This window comes from Electrophorus electricus, chromosome 11 (assembly GCF_041902795.1).
Source record: "Electrophorus electricus isolate QZ-2024a chromosome 11, ASM4190279v1, whole genome shotgun sequence".
Classification (NCBI taxonomy): Eukaryota; Metazoa; Chordata; class Actinopteri; order Gymnotiformes; family Gymnotidae; genus Electrophorus; species Electrophorus electricus.
The window spans coordinates 2,145,001-2,161,972 of NC_137507.1; the positions used below are offsets into that span (position 1 = coordinate 2,145,001).

The 16,972-nt window shown below is 43.7% G+C and overlaps 1 protein-coding gene across 11 annotated transcripts in view; it reads right to left on the reverse strand.

The window, feature by feature from the left end:
• The window catches only part of cux1b (cut-like homeobox 1b), a 98,336-nt gene extending 87,672 nt beyond the window's left edge, over nt 1–10,664 (reverse strand). For 10 of the 11 annotated variants that reach the window (XM_081723083.1, XM_027019105.3, XM_081723077.1 and 7 more), the window contains exon 1: nt 10,546–10,664. In XM_081723083.1, coding sequence (XP_081579209.1) covers nt 10,546–10,608 — 63 coding nt within the window. In that variant the 5' untranslated portion in view covers nt 10,609–10,664. Of the gene's footprint in view, nt 1–6,683; nt 10,226–10,545 lie in introns of those variants that run through there. The other variant, XM_081723078.1, reaches the window with a different exon arrangement.
• Between the last annotated feature and the right edge of the window lie 6,308 nt (nt 10,665–16,972).

Sequence of the window (16,972 nt, forward strand, 5' to 3'; positions counted from 1 at the left end):
CATCAAACTTCTGCTTTCAGTGTAATCATCTTTTAAAAGAGATGAAATCTTACTAATTCATTTTCTTTTTACCACACAATCAATTCTTCACTACCACACTAAGACGATTCCTTTAAAATGGGAAGGAACCAGAACAAGTAGATTTAAGTCAAAGCTCCTTCACGCTGACGATGCACATGTGAATGCGCAAGGCGTGTCCCTTGTGCCCGAGTTCCACCCACTCCATTGGCACTCCGACTGCCTCGAGAGGGTGCGATGACCCAGAGCCTGGACTGAAAGCCCTTCAGCTAGCAGCAGAGGCCGATCAGAGCACATGAGGAGAGCTCCTGAATACCAACGCTGCTTCAGCCTGAGGCAGCACGGCCTTTATCTGCTCAGGGTGGGCGGTCATTAACCTCGATGTTTTCGTACTGTAAGAATAGCAAAAGGAAAGGAACAAAATCAGAGTCTTTGTGTGCGTCTGCAGGTGAGACATGACGCTTGGTGAAGTGACCCCTCGGCTGCTGTGAGTGAAGCTTTGTTCAGCTACAAAGACAGCGGGGTTAGGTCAGAGGGTCACTTTCAGCAAATGAACAAGCACACATGCAAAGGCGCACACACAGACACGGGAAAGGGGACTTTGAGAGAAAGCAGAACAGGTAAAATAAATTCTCTCATGCAACCCATTGTCGCTCTGCAACTACTGGACTTCATCACTGCTTTTACTGTAAAAGCGAGAGCTCTCAACCAGTTCACACTTAATGCTCCTGCACTTTACATAAACACTTCAAGACACTGGTCGACCATGCAGAGTGGCTGATAAAAGAGAACTGTGTTCCAAGTCAGAAACTCAAAGAGCAATCAGATGACCTTGCTCTTCTGTCTGTGTGTGACTGTCTCAGATACTGCCGTCGACCACAACAGCATCCTGAAATCTGACAAAAGCTGACCTGCGTCAATGCAAGCTCTATTCTTTTGCCTAAAGAAACACACAGCCCAAGTTATTTATTAAATTGTTTATTTTCCGCTGAAGTAAGTGTTTTGGATCTTAAATTTAGCAGGCTGACAACAAAACTTTTATAGCGTGTACTGGTATAGTAGCAGTAGGGCAGAGGGGTAGGGCAGGCTGAGCAGACAGCTCCCACACAGCTCCCAGCCCCAGGGCCAAGCGCACACACACCTCTCTGCACTTTTAACACCCCACCTTCTCCCAACAGAAAACTGAAAGGCAAGGTTTATTGGACAGGGCTTAAACCTGGGCACCATGAAGATTTTACAAGGAGATTCGCAATTTACAGTGTGATTCAACATAGCCCAGGACATGGTTTAATCAGTCTCTGGGAAAGTATCCAGATCAATTCTAAATGAGACATTCATGTATGGGCAAATTCTTACAATGCTATCCATTGTTAAGCATTATGAAGATCCAGTTTAACCACCTAAGTAAGGTTCAGCATCAGAATAAGTCACATCTCACCATCTTACCGCACTGCACTTCTCCACCCAGCACCATCAGTCGGTGTTAGCAGGAAGCCTGTCCACTGCCAGCTCTCCAATAGGAGCACCCTCCTCAAACATGCCGCAAAACCTCACCCAAGAAAGATGCCACCTACTTCCTGAAACATTCAACAACGCCCCCTACCAGGAAGAGAAACCCCCTCGCCCCCACCCAAAACCACACTTGTGTACAACGCAAACCAATAATAGCACAGTAGGCACTCTTCTCCACGCTGCCTTAGGCATGAGTGAAGCACCTGTGGTACGGGAGCCAGGGCGGAGGGGAGAGGTAAAGAAAGTCAGAAAATCCGCACAGCCCTGGCCTCATCCGTGCATCAAAGCGTGATACAACGCAGGAAAAACTAGACATTTTTGGATCACTTTTAAGCAAGACTTGGGGTGAACTAACCACGTGAACGTAAGAAAATCTCTCTTCCTGTCCAGTGGCCGTTGAGGAGGCATCCGCACAGTGAGCCCACAAACAGAGGCTGAAGCAGAAGGGCAGAGCACTGAACAGGAGCTAGGAGGTCTGTGATCACACTCGTTACCTGCTCCAAGTCACATGTTCCCTCGCTCTGGCTAACAGGCTCAGGGACAACCAGGAGAGACGTGCTCTGGTGGACCTGCGTCATTGTTCCTCACGCAAACTGTTAGCGGACACCAGGATCGTAATTCAATACCTGAATAGTGATGGCTCAGGAATTGAGACAGAGATGCCGACAATTTAGACCTGTGAGCCTTGGGGGGGGGGGGGGGGGGGGATGGAGGGCAGATGGAGTGGTGGAACACTTTTCCCCCTCAGGGCAGCTCACAATTCTTAAGTAATTTCAGGTTCTTGCATATTCCCCCCTCCCACCTCACCCCAGCCCCCTGCCCTCCAACCACTTCCAGATGTGGCAGCAGCTGCACAGAAGCAGGAAAAGAACACACAAGCCGCAACGTGTCATTTGCCCTTCTCTTCAACGAGACGCAGCAAACTACCCCGCGCACACAAGCTACCACCATTTCCCACCGGCAGAGGCTTCGATACCTCCTGCAGACAAGCTGCCTTCAAATTAACAGCTGTCAGAGACTCAAGCTCTCCGCTCTGAGCGAGCGGCCCACCGCTACAACAGAACTACCACTGAGGGTAAAACAACAAACCAAAGTGCTCTGGCCAGGGAATAAAAAATTGTATTTTAACCAAGCAAGCCTAGGGGAAAGCTGGGAAAAGAGTACGCCGTAACCTGTACTGACCGACTCTACGTACATACTGACCAACTCCGCTTACACCCCAATTAGGGAAGGAAACATTCAGGGCAGAGGGGAGGGGGAAGGACCAGGGGAAGCTGAACCCGTTGGCTTCTCTGTGGTGGAGTAAGTGTTTTCGCCAAGCTGGCAAATATGACTGGCTGGGTAACTGGGCCAAGGCTGCTCAGTGGAGCGTGGCCCACTTGGGGTGGTCATAAAGCCAATCTAAAAAAATAACACCACCCAAAAAGAAAAGAAAAAAGAAAAAGGAGCCAGGGAGCCCTTTTGAATAACTCTGAGTAAATGTTTACAGGGTGCCTCTCACTTGCTCTCAAACCTATATTTCTAAAGGGCATTTAATTCCAGAGTGTGTATGATTTTAAAGAGTTTAATGCTCTGCTGAAGCATACTAAAGTAAGCAGCTGTTACTTCAAAATGAACAACTCATTAGAAAGCACAGCTTCATGTTAAATAAAAAGATCTGGACACGCTTCTTTGATGTTCCTTGAGGAATCCATCACCAAGACAATTTTAGAAGATGAGGCAGAGTAGAAACACACACCCACCCACTCCTCTTTCGGAAACACGTACTCAAGCTGAATGTGTTATTCAGACACATTCACAGACCATGGAGAAGCTTTCACAGGACCAAGAGTGCCAGAACAGAGGCCTTCACCTCCATAGATATGAGGAGATGGGCAGGGTAACAGGCGAGGCATAGGTGAGGGGTGCAGGTGCCCGGACTCCTGCTCCAGTGCAAGCTGCTGCACTGAAAACTTTGCTATATTTAGATAAAGTGCTTGGGGAGGGCAGGAGAGTGTCCGAGACAGAGCAGCCGGTTTATTCATCGACGAGGCCACACAGAGACTCCCCTCGCATTTAGAGCCTGGTGATTCAGCCTCAGGTTCTTGGACGAGACAACAAGGAGACGGGGGGCAGCTAAGCAGGAAATACAGCACATGGGGGAAAGAGCACATGGCTAGCACGTTCCGAGAGTCTACCATCACTGTGGGGACAGATGCACTCAGAGGAAGGAATGAGTCAATGGAATATCTCTGCATCATTTTGAGTGGGCTCTAGGGATGCATCAGATGAAATAAAAAACCAGTGATTAAATGGAACCATAAAAGTAGATACTGAGCATGTAGACTATTTTTCAAGCACGGAGTGTGTTTCACGTTTGTTTAAAAAAATGAAAATCCCACCACCGTGCAAAGGAAAAACTTGGCATGTTTTTGCGGGCTAGTGGGAACTTTTGAGACGCTGGATAGTTAGGGCAGTTCATACAAGGGACATTTAAGTCACCAGAGATGAGTGCGCACAGGGACCTGATCAGGAACTGAGCTTGCCAAAAATGTCCTATCCTTAAAATGGAAACTGAATAAACTACTACCACTAAAAAAAAAAAAAGTTGTGGGAATACAAGTCCCTTTTGTCGCTGATTCAGGACCTGCCACGCGGTCCCCAGGCAGCATGCGACGCATGACGCAACCACATCAGGCTTGCACACAGAGTGTAGCAACAGAGGGGTAAAAATACCACCAGAGTGCTGAAACGCAGGTGCACAAATATAACTGCACAGTAACTCTGGGGGCCACAGCGGGTCAGCCAAGGAGTGTCCCCAACCCTCTAGACACCACACTTGTCTTCTCCACTAAGCATGGTGCCATCTTTATTCACTGGTTTTACTTTTTACTACCTTCGTACTGATACTCATTCTGCAAATCTTTTGGCCCTTTTTATTTTGGTGTTAAAGAACTTTGCAAAATCCTGGGTCAGTTCTCCTTTTGCTGCAATATCAGCACGAAAAGAACTCAAGATTTCCTTAATGTAAAACCGCAGGCTATAAACAGCCCCAGGTGTATAAAAGGGGTGAAAATGACGTCCATGACAACCACAGAGGGCAGAGTTTGAGGTTTTTACAAGAACTCCAGATATTTCACCATATGGTTATACCAGCTTGCTGAACTGTCTCCAGCTTCAGAGAATAAGACAGGAAGAGAACAGGAATCAGCCATTAGTGCTTCTGCCCCTCTTCACAGAAACGTCTGCAAGATTACAGACACGGCACTTTCTTTTCCTCCAACCGTTCCACTCCGCTTGCAGTCATTTTGTACCAAAGATTTTAAGTCAGCCAAGAGGTTTTCCCTGCTGATGTCGCCCACAATATGGTGCAAGGGCATGAGTTCACATGTAAAGACCTGGCTAAGACGTAGGCCCACAGCACAGGTCAAAACAGCCACACTTTTGGAAAGTGCTCCATACCACAGATTACATTTTAATGACATTTACAGTGCTCCATGTCATCTTTTGCAGCTGGGTCACCTCAACTACTGTAGGATTGTCTAGGAAGGTTTTCAAACACCACTTAATTTACAATGGCTGCTCAAAATATTTGCCGTACAATTTAGTCATACAAAGAAATAGTAAATAGGATAAGGACGTGTCTTTTGGAATATCAAGTCTTCTGGTGTGATGCTTAGGCTACAGGAACTTCAATAAGGACACTGGAGGCCTTTGGGTTAGTGTGGTAGAGACTGCTGGGACTGAGTGTGCAAACCAGACCCTCAAAATGAACCTGAGCAGAGATGTGGCTCAAACAGAACCAGCTGCCCAGTGCTCCTTCACAGTGATCCACAACAGAAGTTATTGGAAAGGGGGGGGAAAAGAAGCTAAACAGGCAAAGAAATGGTCCTATAAATCCTGCAAACCAACCCCATCTGTGCAATCAATGGCTCACTGGATTATAAAGCGTTTAAGCATGGCTCATAAACCATCAGCCTTTTGGAAGCTGAAACAGACGATCCCTGATGGAAGAGTCTGAGCATTTGTCTCGGCGTACAAATCCCATTCAAAATCCTGTGACGGAATGCTGTTTAGAGTTCCCAGTCGCAAAGCCGACCTTATTACGTGAGGCAGGGAAGGAAAGAATGCACGGACCAAACCATGTCTCATATTAACGGGGCCATGTCAACAAAGGGGAGCGCTTCCCCGGCTAGCCTTCGTCAGGGCATGTGGCGGGATCCCCCGAACGAGTGTGTGGCGTGAGGAGTTTTTAAATAGAGCACGGCTTCACCCGCATTAACGGGACACACACAGGCACGGGTCAGGTGGGGTTGAGATGAAGCGCAGATGTAACTAAACCGCCATGTCTGTTACACAAGGCTGGTTGCTACAGTGACCCCCACCCTCCCCCAATCGTTGGAGCCTTTCAACAAGCCAAATTGGAGTCCCCACTGACTGGACACAAACAGGAATCCTTCTGGATTTTAATAAGGATGTTTCTACGGGAACTGTAAATGGCCTCAGATGCTTAGAGTGGCCCTATTTTCACACAAGTCCTGCATTCTCTTCAATGCTGAGCACCAATGAAATACCCACCATCTTTGACCCGCCAGCTTCATGTGGTGCCATTAAAAACAAAGGTGTTTCAGGCACCAGCAGGTGGTTTTCATCTCAAAATGATCATGGGGGGCAGATCATGGGTGGAACTCTCAAGTTCCTGATTAAACATTTTTTAAAAAAACATTTATGACAGTAAAAATCAGGGGGAAAAATCCCACAGTAGAATCTTAGAAATGTAAAGAAAACATCTACAATGCATGGATTATTGTTCAACATTTATATACACAGTACTAAAAACAAGGGTTTAGCTACCAGTTATCCTTCAATATCTAACCAGCTTTTTTCATACCCCATGATCCACTGGAGGTAGTCTTTAGTTTAAAAGCAACACCCACTGCTTCTGGAGCTGGACGGGACTCATACATGTGCTGAGAAATGCATATGAGTAGACAACCGTACAAAATAAAATACAACAGCTTAGGTTCTTTCAGCAGAACAGACATTCCGTTTGGTAACCTCATTCCAGAAGTTTTTTGTTTCCCCTGGCCGTTGCAAGCAAAGTATTTGAATTAGCATCCTAGTCTCACTGCATGTTAAACGCTGCACATTGACCTAGACAACAGCACACTTACCATGGTTCTATATAACAGCAACCACACCAAAGTATTGCATCCCCCAAAAGGAGTGAACTTTCCTTAAAACAAGTCATATATCAGGTTTTTTCTGATGTCACACAGGGACAATAATGTAGTTAATAAGTTTACAGGTTGAACTCAAGCAGAGATCTTCCTTAATTATTAGCTTACAATCAACGTGAATAGGTGAGCAGCCTCAAATTAATGTTAGAAATGTTAGTGAAGACTTTGGTATGTCACAGGATATGGACACTCCAATTACTTAAAATATCTGGACTACTGATAGTACTGAGTATACCGAAATCACAAAAACATTTCTAACAAAACATGTCACATGAAAGACGCATAGCATTTTAAGTTAAAACTTCTCAGTGGCTCAGTGGTTAAGGTACTTGACTTGCAACAGGGGGTTGGTGGTTCAAGCCCCACCTCTGCCAAGTTGCCAGTTGGGCCCCTGAGCAAGGCCCTTAACCCACAATTTCTCAAGTTGTACTCAGTCATAATTGTGTCACTTTGGATAAAAGCATCAGGTAAATGTTACTCATGAAGGGATCTTTTTTTTCCTCCCCAATCAACAGGTTTTGGAAGTCTGCCTTACAAAAGCTAGCAACGCAGTGGACATTAGCTTGCATGGAGCTGGAAGCCATACAAAACGATGGATCCTCAACCTGTCCACATTTTTATTGTGTTCTGTCTCCAAACACACCTCAGCTAGGTATGCAGGAGCAGTAGGATGTTGCATCTGCCTTTCCTGTGAGGAAATGGTACACAACAAATTTTAACTGGCAAGGAGATCCCCAAAGACTGACAGGGGATCCCTGAAGACCTCTCTAAGCTTTGTGGCACCTGATTTTGGGACTGCATTCTGCATTTAAATGACAGCACCCGATGCATTCCCATTACACGTTTAGCATCAAGCAGCAAAAAGGGACTTTTAGCAGAGATTCTGAAAAACACGAGACTTGTTGGCTCCAAGCTGCAGATGTTCGCTAGCGCCACCTACAGGACAAATTGTTTGCTGGCCAGTTTTAATGCATCTTCAAAACAGTGTGCCTAGAAACTAGCTAATGGTATACATAAAAAGGGCTGAGATTCCTAATGAAGCTCTGACAGCATGCACTGCCATCTGTGTTTTTAAGGTCAGCAGTGAAGCAGCTTGTCTTTTTCTGTGAGAGGTAACAAGTTTATAAAACGACCTGACAAGACCAAATACTCAAGATTGTGGTTTAAGATTCTGTTCAAATGGCAATGCTCCAGGAACCATTCTGTGGGAGGCAAAGTAAATAAGTTGTCATCAATAATAGACAGCGAGTGTGCAGCCCTGGCTGGTTCCTATCCTCCAGACATACCCAGCGGCCTCCGCGGGTTCAGATTTACTGTCTTTACTAACAGCTTTTGATAGGCCTTTGCAATAATTACCAAGGAGCACTCATCAACTTATGCGATGCATATTTAATTCCTTGGTTGCACGCCGACAGTCAATCTCCGAAAGAGTGAATAGTAGCAGATTCGCCCCAGTTAAACACGAGTAGAAAGGTACAATTATGTTATGGGATTCTTTAAATCACCCCGAATCAAAGACGATAAAGATACAAAAATCAACTAGAGTAGTCTATAGCTCTGCATTCGAAATTTTACGGGGCTGTAGCTATGTATCCATGCTGTTTCTGTAAAGTTGGTTGCGTTAAAATGTTAATATGTTAGCCATCAAAATTAAATGTACCAATGATCATGTATCTTAATTTAAAGCTCGATTTGTCAGTCGACACTCCGTATAAATAACTATTAAACGACTGGTTCCATGGATTAGGTGTCCCAGCGACCCAAAAAATATGAATAGATCATTTAAGAATTTAGACGTCGAAAACATGCAATGCCGAGTATTTTGCTGATAGTGTGATACTGGCTGTCAATTTTTGAGATATTATATGATTGTATTGTGGCGCTGTCAAAGATCAACTCCCTTAACGGGCACACACTAACTGAATATAATGTGCTAACGGTAGCCCATCACCTCAAATTGAGCCGTATCCCGCTTCAGGAGGGCTACAGTGATGGAGCATTCAGACACCCCACCGAGTTGTCAAAAAAAGCGCATGAATGCGGTTATGCTTCATGAAACCGGAGGCTACCAAGTCAGCAACATTTCTACAGCCAGACTGGAAATTCTAGATGTGTTTTATGATTAAAAACAATTAAGTACCACGTTTCTCCGTTCGTGTGGCTAGTTGATTTGTCAGTACGAAACCGTGGCGAATAACAACTTCAGTGACAAAACACAAACTTACACCCCCTAAGATCAAAGATGTAGAAACTGACGAAAACGTGACAGTTGTAACACTATATTTAAAACCAGGAAAGAGAGATAGCTAGCTAGAAGACAACAAACTGTTTTTTTTAACTTAATGACTCCTTCGCACATTAGAAATCCCGTGCTCATTTTTGTTTGTTTTTGAAATGTTTACACCATTTAGACCACGACAATACTGCTTTCCTTTCGTGAAATTACTTCGTATCAAAGAAGTAGCGTTAACTTAGAGCTAGGTAGTCAAAAGAGTCACTAAAGCTCTGCAATCTAGCGTCTCATTACAGCAGTGCCTAAGTGGGTCTTTTGCCATGAGCAGACCAGCTGTACAACTATGCTTACCACCATTAAAACTCACGAACACACATTTCCACTGATATGACTCACTGACGTACAAGTCGTTTAATGTGTGGGATCGCTAACTATTCTTACGACAACTACTTATGATCTAGCTAAGATAGGTTAGTTATGTTAGCTACCTTTAAAGTTAAAGTAACCTTACCAGCTACGAATATGTGCACTGGGGAACGACAACCGAAGTAACTTTAACCAGTCAGTAAAGTCTGACGCAACAGCCAACTAGGTTAGCTATTACAAACTGTAAGAAAAACTTTAGCTACGGTTAATATTAACTTGTTAGGCAAGCTAGATTAGCTAAAATAGGTTAGATAAAACCGCTCGCCACCAGTTTTTAAATATGTTGTTATTGACCGGGTGCAATGTTGGCAAACACTTCTGTCTTTTCTTGTTTAAAATCACGCTCGTCGACTTGTTAGCTAACGAAATTGTAACCACAGATTGTATGCAAGTGCTTACATAAAACGAAATTTAGCTAGCAAACGAAAAACTCGGCAGAATAACGTTAGTGAGCTAACTAGGCTAGCTATCCTAACCTAGCTTCTAGAAGAGCCAAGTCGTTCAGCTAAGCTAACTAGCCAAATCGTGACCTGACAAGAACATAACGAACCGCTTTAACTAACCATCCATCTATCCAACCATGCTCATACCACTACAGACACCAAAAAACTAACGCTGCTAACTTTTATGAAATGTTGTCCATTCAGGAAGACTTACGAGTTAACTTGGCTAAGCTAGCTAGCTAACTGGCTAGCAGCGTATATTTAAATGTGTAACGGCTAATAACCGTTACCACAGCGCCACCAACGTCGCGCGAGACACAAACGCACTTCACTCGCCGAAAAATAATTCAACCATAACACAATCATAAACATCCATTACGACCGACAAAGTTGACATTGTGTCAGATAAATGTATACATCTACGCTTAGTGCAACTTCCGACCCCCTAAAAGCCCCAATTCCCCGTCTCCCTGCGGCGGTAGCGGGGCGCCATGATGCTGATCGATGGGAATTGAACAAAGAGGATCAATTTCCGATCAGCGAGAAAACCACTTTAATCAATGCGAGAAGAGGTCCCGAAAGCCGCTCCAAACATCGCTAAACAGCCGCGGAAACACACAAAACAACTACCTCGGAGCGAGGTCCACGCTCAACACATTACGGAACCGGGGCAACTTAGGCGAGAATGGCTAACCTGCAGCTGCTGTAAATCAAAGCGCTTCCAATATTGAAACATCGATCCCGCATTGGCCGCCATCTTGAGACATATTGAGACGGAGTGAGAGGCTGATAGAGAGAGCGCGAGGGGCTGGAGTTCAGCGGGGGGGAGGGGGAGGGGGGACGGGGCGGAAAACCCGGAGCGGAGTGATCGAACAGGCCCTCGCTCACCGAACAGCAGCGCGGAGCGGACTTATCGAACACCAGCCCGCGCTATCGAATGGTGGAGCGGAGTTATTGAACGGGAGCTGGGCGAGAGCTTTAATGCGTAAAATGCGGACTGGATTACTTTGTTTTTCCGGAACGTAAATTTGATTTCGGTAAATATATGTGCTCAAGGAACTTTAAAAAAGGAAAAAAAGACGTATTTGGATATGTTATTGATTGAACCTCGTTTAGTAACCGCGTGTTTTTTATTTACGTCGCACTGAATGCAAGCAAAGTATTTTACTTTCATCTTTTATCAAGTTATTTTAAACTGTGATATTTTTTGAATATGTGCTATTATTAACATTAGGAACAGAAATAATACATCGATAAACTTCGACATAGATATTTTCTTTTTTGTTGTCCTTCTGCCAGCTTAATGCTTCTATCGTCTGTTCTGTTAATTTTCTGATTTTGTGTTCATGTGTAAAACAATATGCCTGATATAAATTGCTCTTGTAGAATTAACCGATTCCTTACACATTAAATATTTATTTTTTCCCTGTTTGAACTATACATTTTAATGATCATTTACTATATTCGTTATGTCTTTAAAAAAAAACTAGTTGATTACTATTCTGGTTCTCTGTCAGATTTTGTTCATTTAATTGTTGATTACAGTGAGAAGTAGAAGTCTGGATTAGACAACGTCGATAATATCAAGTACACTGTCGGAATTTAATCTCGATGTTCTTGATCAAACGGTTTGATTTCTTGGCAATGCCGATGAACTTGAATGTGAAAGCAGGGTGATGGCGCCCCCACAGGCGAAGAGAGAACTGTAGCTTGCTTCGTTTATGCTCCTCCAGTGTTCACAAAATGCTCCCATTTGTAATATAAGAAAAAGACAGAAAGAAAAAGAGAAGACAACGTATTTTTATAAAAGGTATTTTGCAAAAGTGCCGTGATGCTTGCAGAAAGCCTAAAGATGATCCATTTCAATTCAGTGTATCGTGTTTATAATTTGAAAGCCTATGTAGACCACCTATACATAGGCCTATGGGCACTAGTGGACTGATTGTAGTATTTAGTCAGCTGGGCTAGCAACTTGCTTTTACAAGTGTAGTTCTCTGAATTAAATTATCGATTATAAATGTTCCATCAAGTCACATAGCCAACAAATTTTCACCATAACATTTTTACAGGCATGGAGTACTTTAATACCCACCAAAAAGCTTTAAATGGAGTACTGTATGCATTTTAAAACACACTGTCAACTGGTGCTTATTACATTTTCCAGTGGATCCAGCGGAAACTCGCGATGAGACAGCTCCTGGCTAACGACCATGGGGCTTATATGGTACTAAATTAGATTTCACTCTTTTTAAATGTCTAAATAGTAAGTATTTATCCCCTATGTCATCAACAGTAAACTGTGATATAAAAAAATAAGCCTGAAACCTGAAACCAATTTATTTAAAAAAAAAACACACACACAAAAAACCATTCCTTTTTCATGATCTATTTCTGGAAGTCCTTCCATTGTTAGTTAATGAGGCAGACAGACTGCAAAACGTTGCAACTCATGACTGCGTCAATCGGGCTTATACAAAACCCCGGGGAGATAAAACCATTTTTTATTTTATAATCCACCCTCACATATATATTTATATGTATTTATGTATATAAAGACAAATCAATAAAAAATGAACTTTTAGCAGAATATACTGATATCACACTGTACCGAGTGGGCCACAGTATTGTATTGCAGTGCACACCACAACTCTGCTTTTAAGTTGTTAATGTTTGTGTCTTCCAAATATATATATATATATATATATATATATATATATATATATATATATATATATATATATATATATATATATATATATATATGTTTGTGTGTGTGTGTGTGTGTGTGTAGCACCCGCTCATAAAACTGGTTTAAAAAAACAAAATAGGAAAAGTCTTTAGAACCTTTAAAGAAAGATATCCCTTCAACTGCTTTCAAATAAAAGATCTTAGAAGAATGAGGACATTCCAGTAAAAGGGTGTTACCAACTGTAAGAAGGACTAATGCAGTTATTGAATTAATAATATAATTAATCCTAATCATCATTCTATTCACCTGGATTCGTTGCGTATGCAACTGAGTAAAGGTGAGGACTTTAAAAAGATACCTGAAAAACTAGTACGCGATAATGTGCTGATAGATGTATCACCCCATATGCATTTGCATGTTTTGTTGTTGGACTTTGTTTCTACCAGGGAGCTGCTTGTTTGTGATAGTTAATGACAGAATGGTCTGATCGTCCATAATAACGGCACGAAAGCCCCGTCACGCACACCTGTCGGTCTCCCTCGTCCTGCCGACGCATCAGATACACAGACGCACACACACACAAACGGACACAAGCGCAAGCAGCACCCCCGCGGCTAGTCAAACCCGAGGTGCAGCCAATCACAAAGGAGCGGGAGCCACCGTGATCGGGCTGCACGCTGCACGCGCCAGCAACCGAGTCGCCGAGCGGTGGGGCGCGCGCGCTCCACTCTGGCGGTAAATTAAAGCGTGCCCTCTGACAACGGGAACAGCGGGAATAAAAGAAGCAGATCTGTCTTGTCTGACTGGGCTGTTGACATTTGCTGCAGACTTCTGGTGACGAGGAGGCTGTCTCGCTTGCCAGACACAACCCCCCCTCCCACACCCGCCTTGTCTACCCCATTAATCTACAAGCTCTGATCTTTCGTACAGAACCCAGCGCTTTCATTTTCACACAAAAGATATATTCTGACTCAACTGCAACTGCGAAACACAACATCAGATTTACAGGGTTGTGATACGTTAAAAGCTGAGCTGAAACGGCAGCAGAATTGTCTCTGGTATCGTAAGTGTTAAAAATCATAGGAGATGCTATATATGTATATATATATATATATAAATCACATTTGGCTTGAAGTCTGACTCTGGTCAGTAAGTTGAGAGGCTTTGCCATTACTTGCACTTTATACTTTTGTGTTTTTTAATTTCATCTTTTAAATATTTTGTTCAATTTCACTTACTTGTTTCTATTTAAATCAGCTGTCTCTTGATTTTTTTTCTTTTATTTGAAAAGCACCTTGAATTGCCTCATATACAAAATCTGTGTTGCCTTGTCTTGCAAATATTCAAGTGCAGGGTTCTGTATGTAATTATCACATCTGCTCTTATTGCCGTTATGCCACTATGTAAGTGAAGACTGGCTGACATAATTGCCTGGAAGCCTCATCAAACGCGTGCAGTGTGAATTTACTTGAGGTTAATTATAGACCAACGCTGAAAAGCTACTTTCTGCGAGACAGCAAAGGACTGCATGTTACACAGACAGACCTGAGTTCACCACCAGACCGGTGTTCCAGTCACACTGGGCCATGTGTTCTGCCTAATGCAACACTCATTGCCCATCCAGCAGTGAATTGACTCGGTGACACTTTCACACAACCTTTCACCTCAGAGGTCATGCTTAGAGTCAAGGTGAAGGTCAGGGGTGAACTGGGCAGAAACCCTCACTAATCACAACTTTCTCACATCTCCCACCCTCTCCCTCCCCTCTCTTCGGGCTTTGTCCCGTAAGAACCGAGATGTTACATCCCTCTAGAGAGAAAGCAAAAAGATCAATAAAGACGACTAAACCGAAGGGGGCAGCACGCCCTCCACGGGAGCTTGGGAAAACTCTGGCGTCCGTGACCTGACCTCTTCCCAGCCAGCCATTGGACTGTGCTCCAACCTTTTTTTTTATCTGCACAAGGGGCATGTCCAGGGACTAAAGGTTGCTCCGGTAACTACCAAGGCAAAGGTAAGGAGATCCCACCCATTCTTCTACACGTACAATGCTGAGGTAGATCCACCTTGGGGATAAGTGGCCCAAACCATGCTTGTGCAGTGAGGGAGTCAGTTCAGCGGCACTCGTGTGTGCCACTCCTTTAAGCCTCTTGATCTGGCTGTCACTGAAAATAGGAACAGGTTCCTAATGTCATGTTAAAGATCAGATGAAAAGCAGTTTTGAAATCAGATCACACACGGTGGCAACACATGGGCTTGATGTCTTTTTTGACCTTGGGGCACACAAAGAAAAAAAAAACTTCAGACAGAGGGAGAGAGAGAGAGAGAGAGAGAGAGAGAGAGAGAGAAAGAGAGAGAGAGGAGTTTCCATAGCTACAAGGTAAAGAAAAGTGATGACCAATCAGGGCTAGTTGTAACCAGACTCCAGAGGCTTTCAGTCAGCATTATCAGTGCTTGTATTTTTGGGTGAACTATGATTTTAAAAGATGATCTTGCACTTTTTGTAAAAGAAAGCGGCAAAGGGGTTTTGCTCTTGTTATCTCAGACAGACACCTGACTTTTCCTCTTCCTCCTTCTCTGCGGCCTGTTTCTGGTGTCTCTCCGGTCTCTCTCTCTGGTCTCTCTGTCCTCTCTCTGACCTCTCTCCACACAGACTGCGAGGATTTGCAGTGACGGCACACTAGGCTCGGTGGTACCCACTGAGACGTGAGCCGTGACAAAACGGCTCCCCACTTAACAAGAGAAATGTGATATTGATCAGGAGAGCTCTAGCATCACTGCATCATGGATGACTGCGTCACTGCGATCGACGAGGAAGTGTTTGTTTCCACGTGCTCGTGTGTATGCTTGCTTGCAAGTGCATATACAGGGAGGGAGTGCATACAGATCTTCAGAAAGCACCAAAACAGTTCATTTCTTTTATACAACCTACATAACAGACTTGCTGGCGATTTTGTTTTGTTTTTTGTAATAGAACACAGTCCGTGAACTGTGATAGCGCAGCCCCATAAGGTGTGGCCTTATTTGCGATGATTTGTCGTGTCAAAACGTTTAGTCTTTCATCCTTATTAATAGAATCCCGAGCTTAGTTTATATTAGCGCACCACGTGGGATTTAGAAGAAAATAACAACAACAACAACAATAATAAAGGTATTGATTTTCACAGAACCAGTTGCAGGGCTCCTTGATGCTGAACGATACTCACACAAGGCGGCACGCTCTCGGAGATCACGCGATGTCAGAGCAATGATGTGATTAAATCCAGAAGTGATGCACGTGTAAGCACACATGGAAGTGACCTCAGAAGGCTTTTCCCTGAATAATTACATTATGTTTTTTGGATTCCTATAAGAAGTCCGTTTAAAGACTTGTAGCTACTGTTTCAGAGCTTATGGAAGATGTTACACTCTCTGTCCTTCTCTTGCTTTCTCTCTCTCTCTCTCTCTCTCTCTCTCTCTCTCTCTCTCTCTCTCTATTCAGTTCGACTCAAGGTGCCTTATTGGCATTACAAACAACGGTCCGTTTGTATTGCCAAAGCTTACACTGCGTTTGAGAGTATTAAAAACTAATACAACAGGAAATTGAACATTATATAGTTGGTGAGAAATTGTTAAGCTTAAAGACTTTAGTGCATTACAACTAGAGGGAAAAAAAGCGTCATAAATTAAAGAAGTAGGGCGTTTGTGTTGAGTGTTCGCATGAGTGTGTGTGTGTGTGTGTGTGTGCAGATGAGGACGTGTTGCGCCGTTCTCCTTCTGTTCCCCTAGCAGGTGCGGTCACTTCTGAATATTTGAGAGGCTGTTAAATCTTTGACATACAGCAATAATGCAGGTGTTAAATCTTTGACATGCAGCATTAGTACAGGTGTTAAATCTTTGACATACAGCATCGATTTTTGGGAAAGAAAATCTTCAGGAATCTCCTCGAATGTTGAGCACATGCCGTTGTGTTTCAGTTTCATTTTCTTCTCACTGTTGGCAAACACTTTGTTCTTTTGGCAGCCAGTACTCTGCCTCTCATCCGTGTTCTCATCCTTATCTCTGGAGCCAGACGGTGCTCGCTGAGTCCGGACTTCACCGACGTTCATCTCTGTAGCCTGCCACGGTCTACTGTCTTTTTAGGGCCACTTAAAATCAGACTTACTTCGTTAATATTCCAACAAACATTCCCTGCTTAAAATATGCCACCAAACGGATTTTGATGCTTAAATAATTATATCCGATTGTATGATTCGTTTCAGTGCCTAACATAAATGCATGTGTTGTTGCCTGAGATCTGGATGGTTGTTGAGATCTCCCAGCTTTTGCTGTGCTCAGGCTGCCTGCCCAGGCGCAAGCTGGCCAGTACTGCTGTGGCCAGTTGTATCTCTCCTGTAGCCTCTATTCAGTGGCAGACAGCAGAATCTGATCATCCACATACAGCAGGAATTCTATT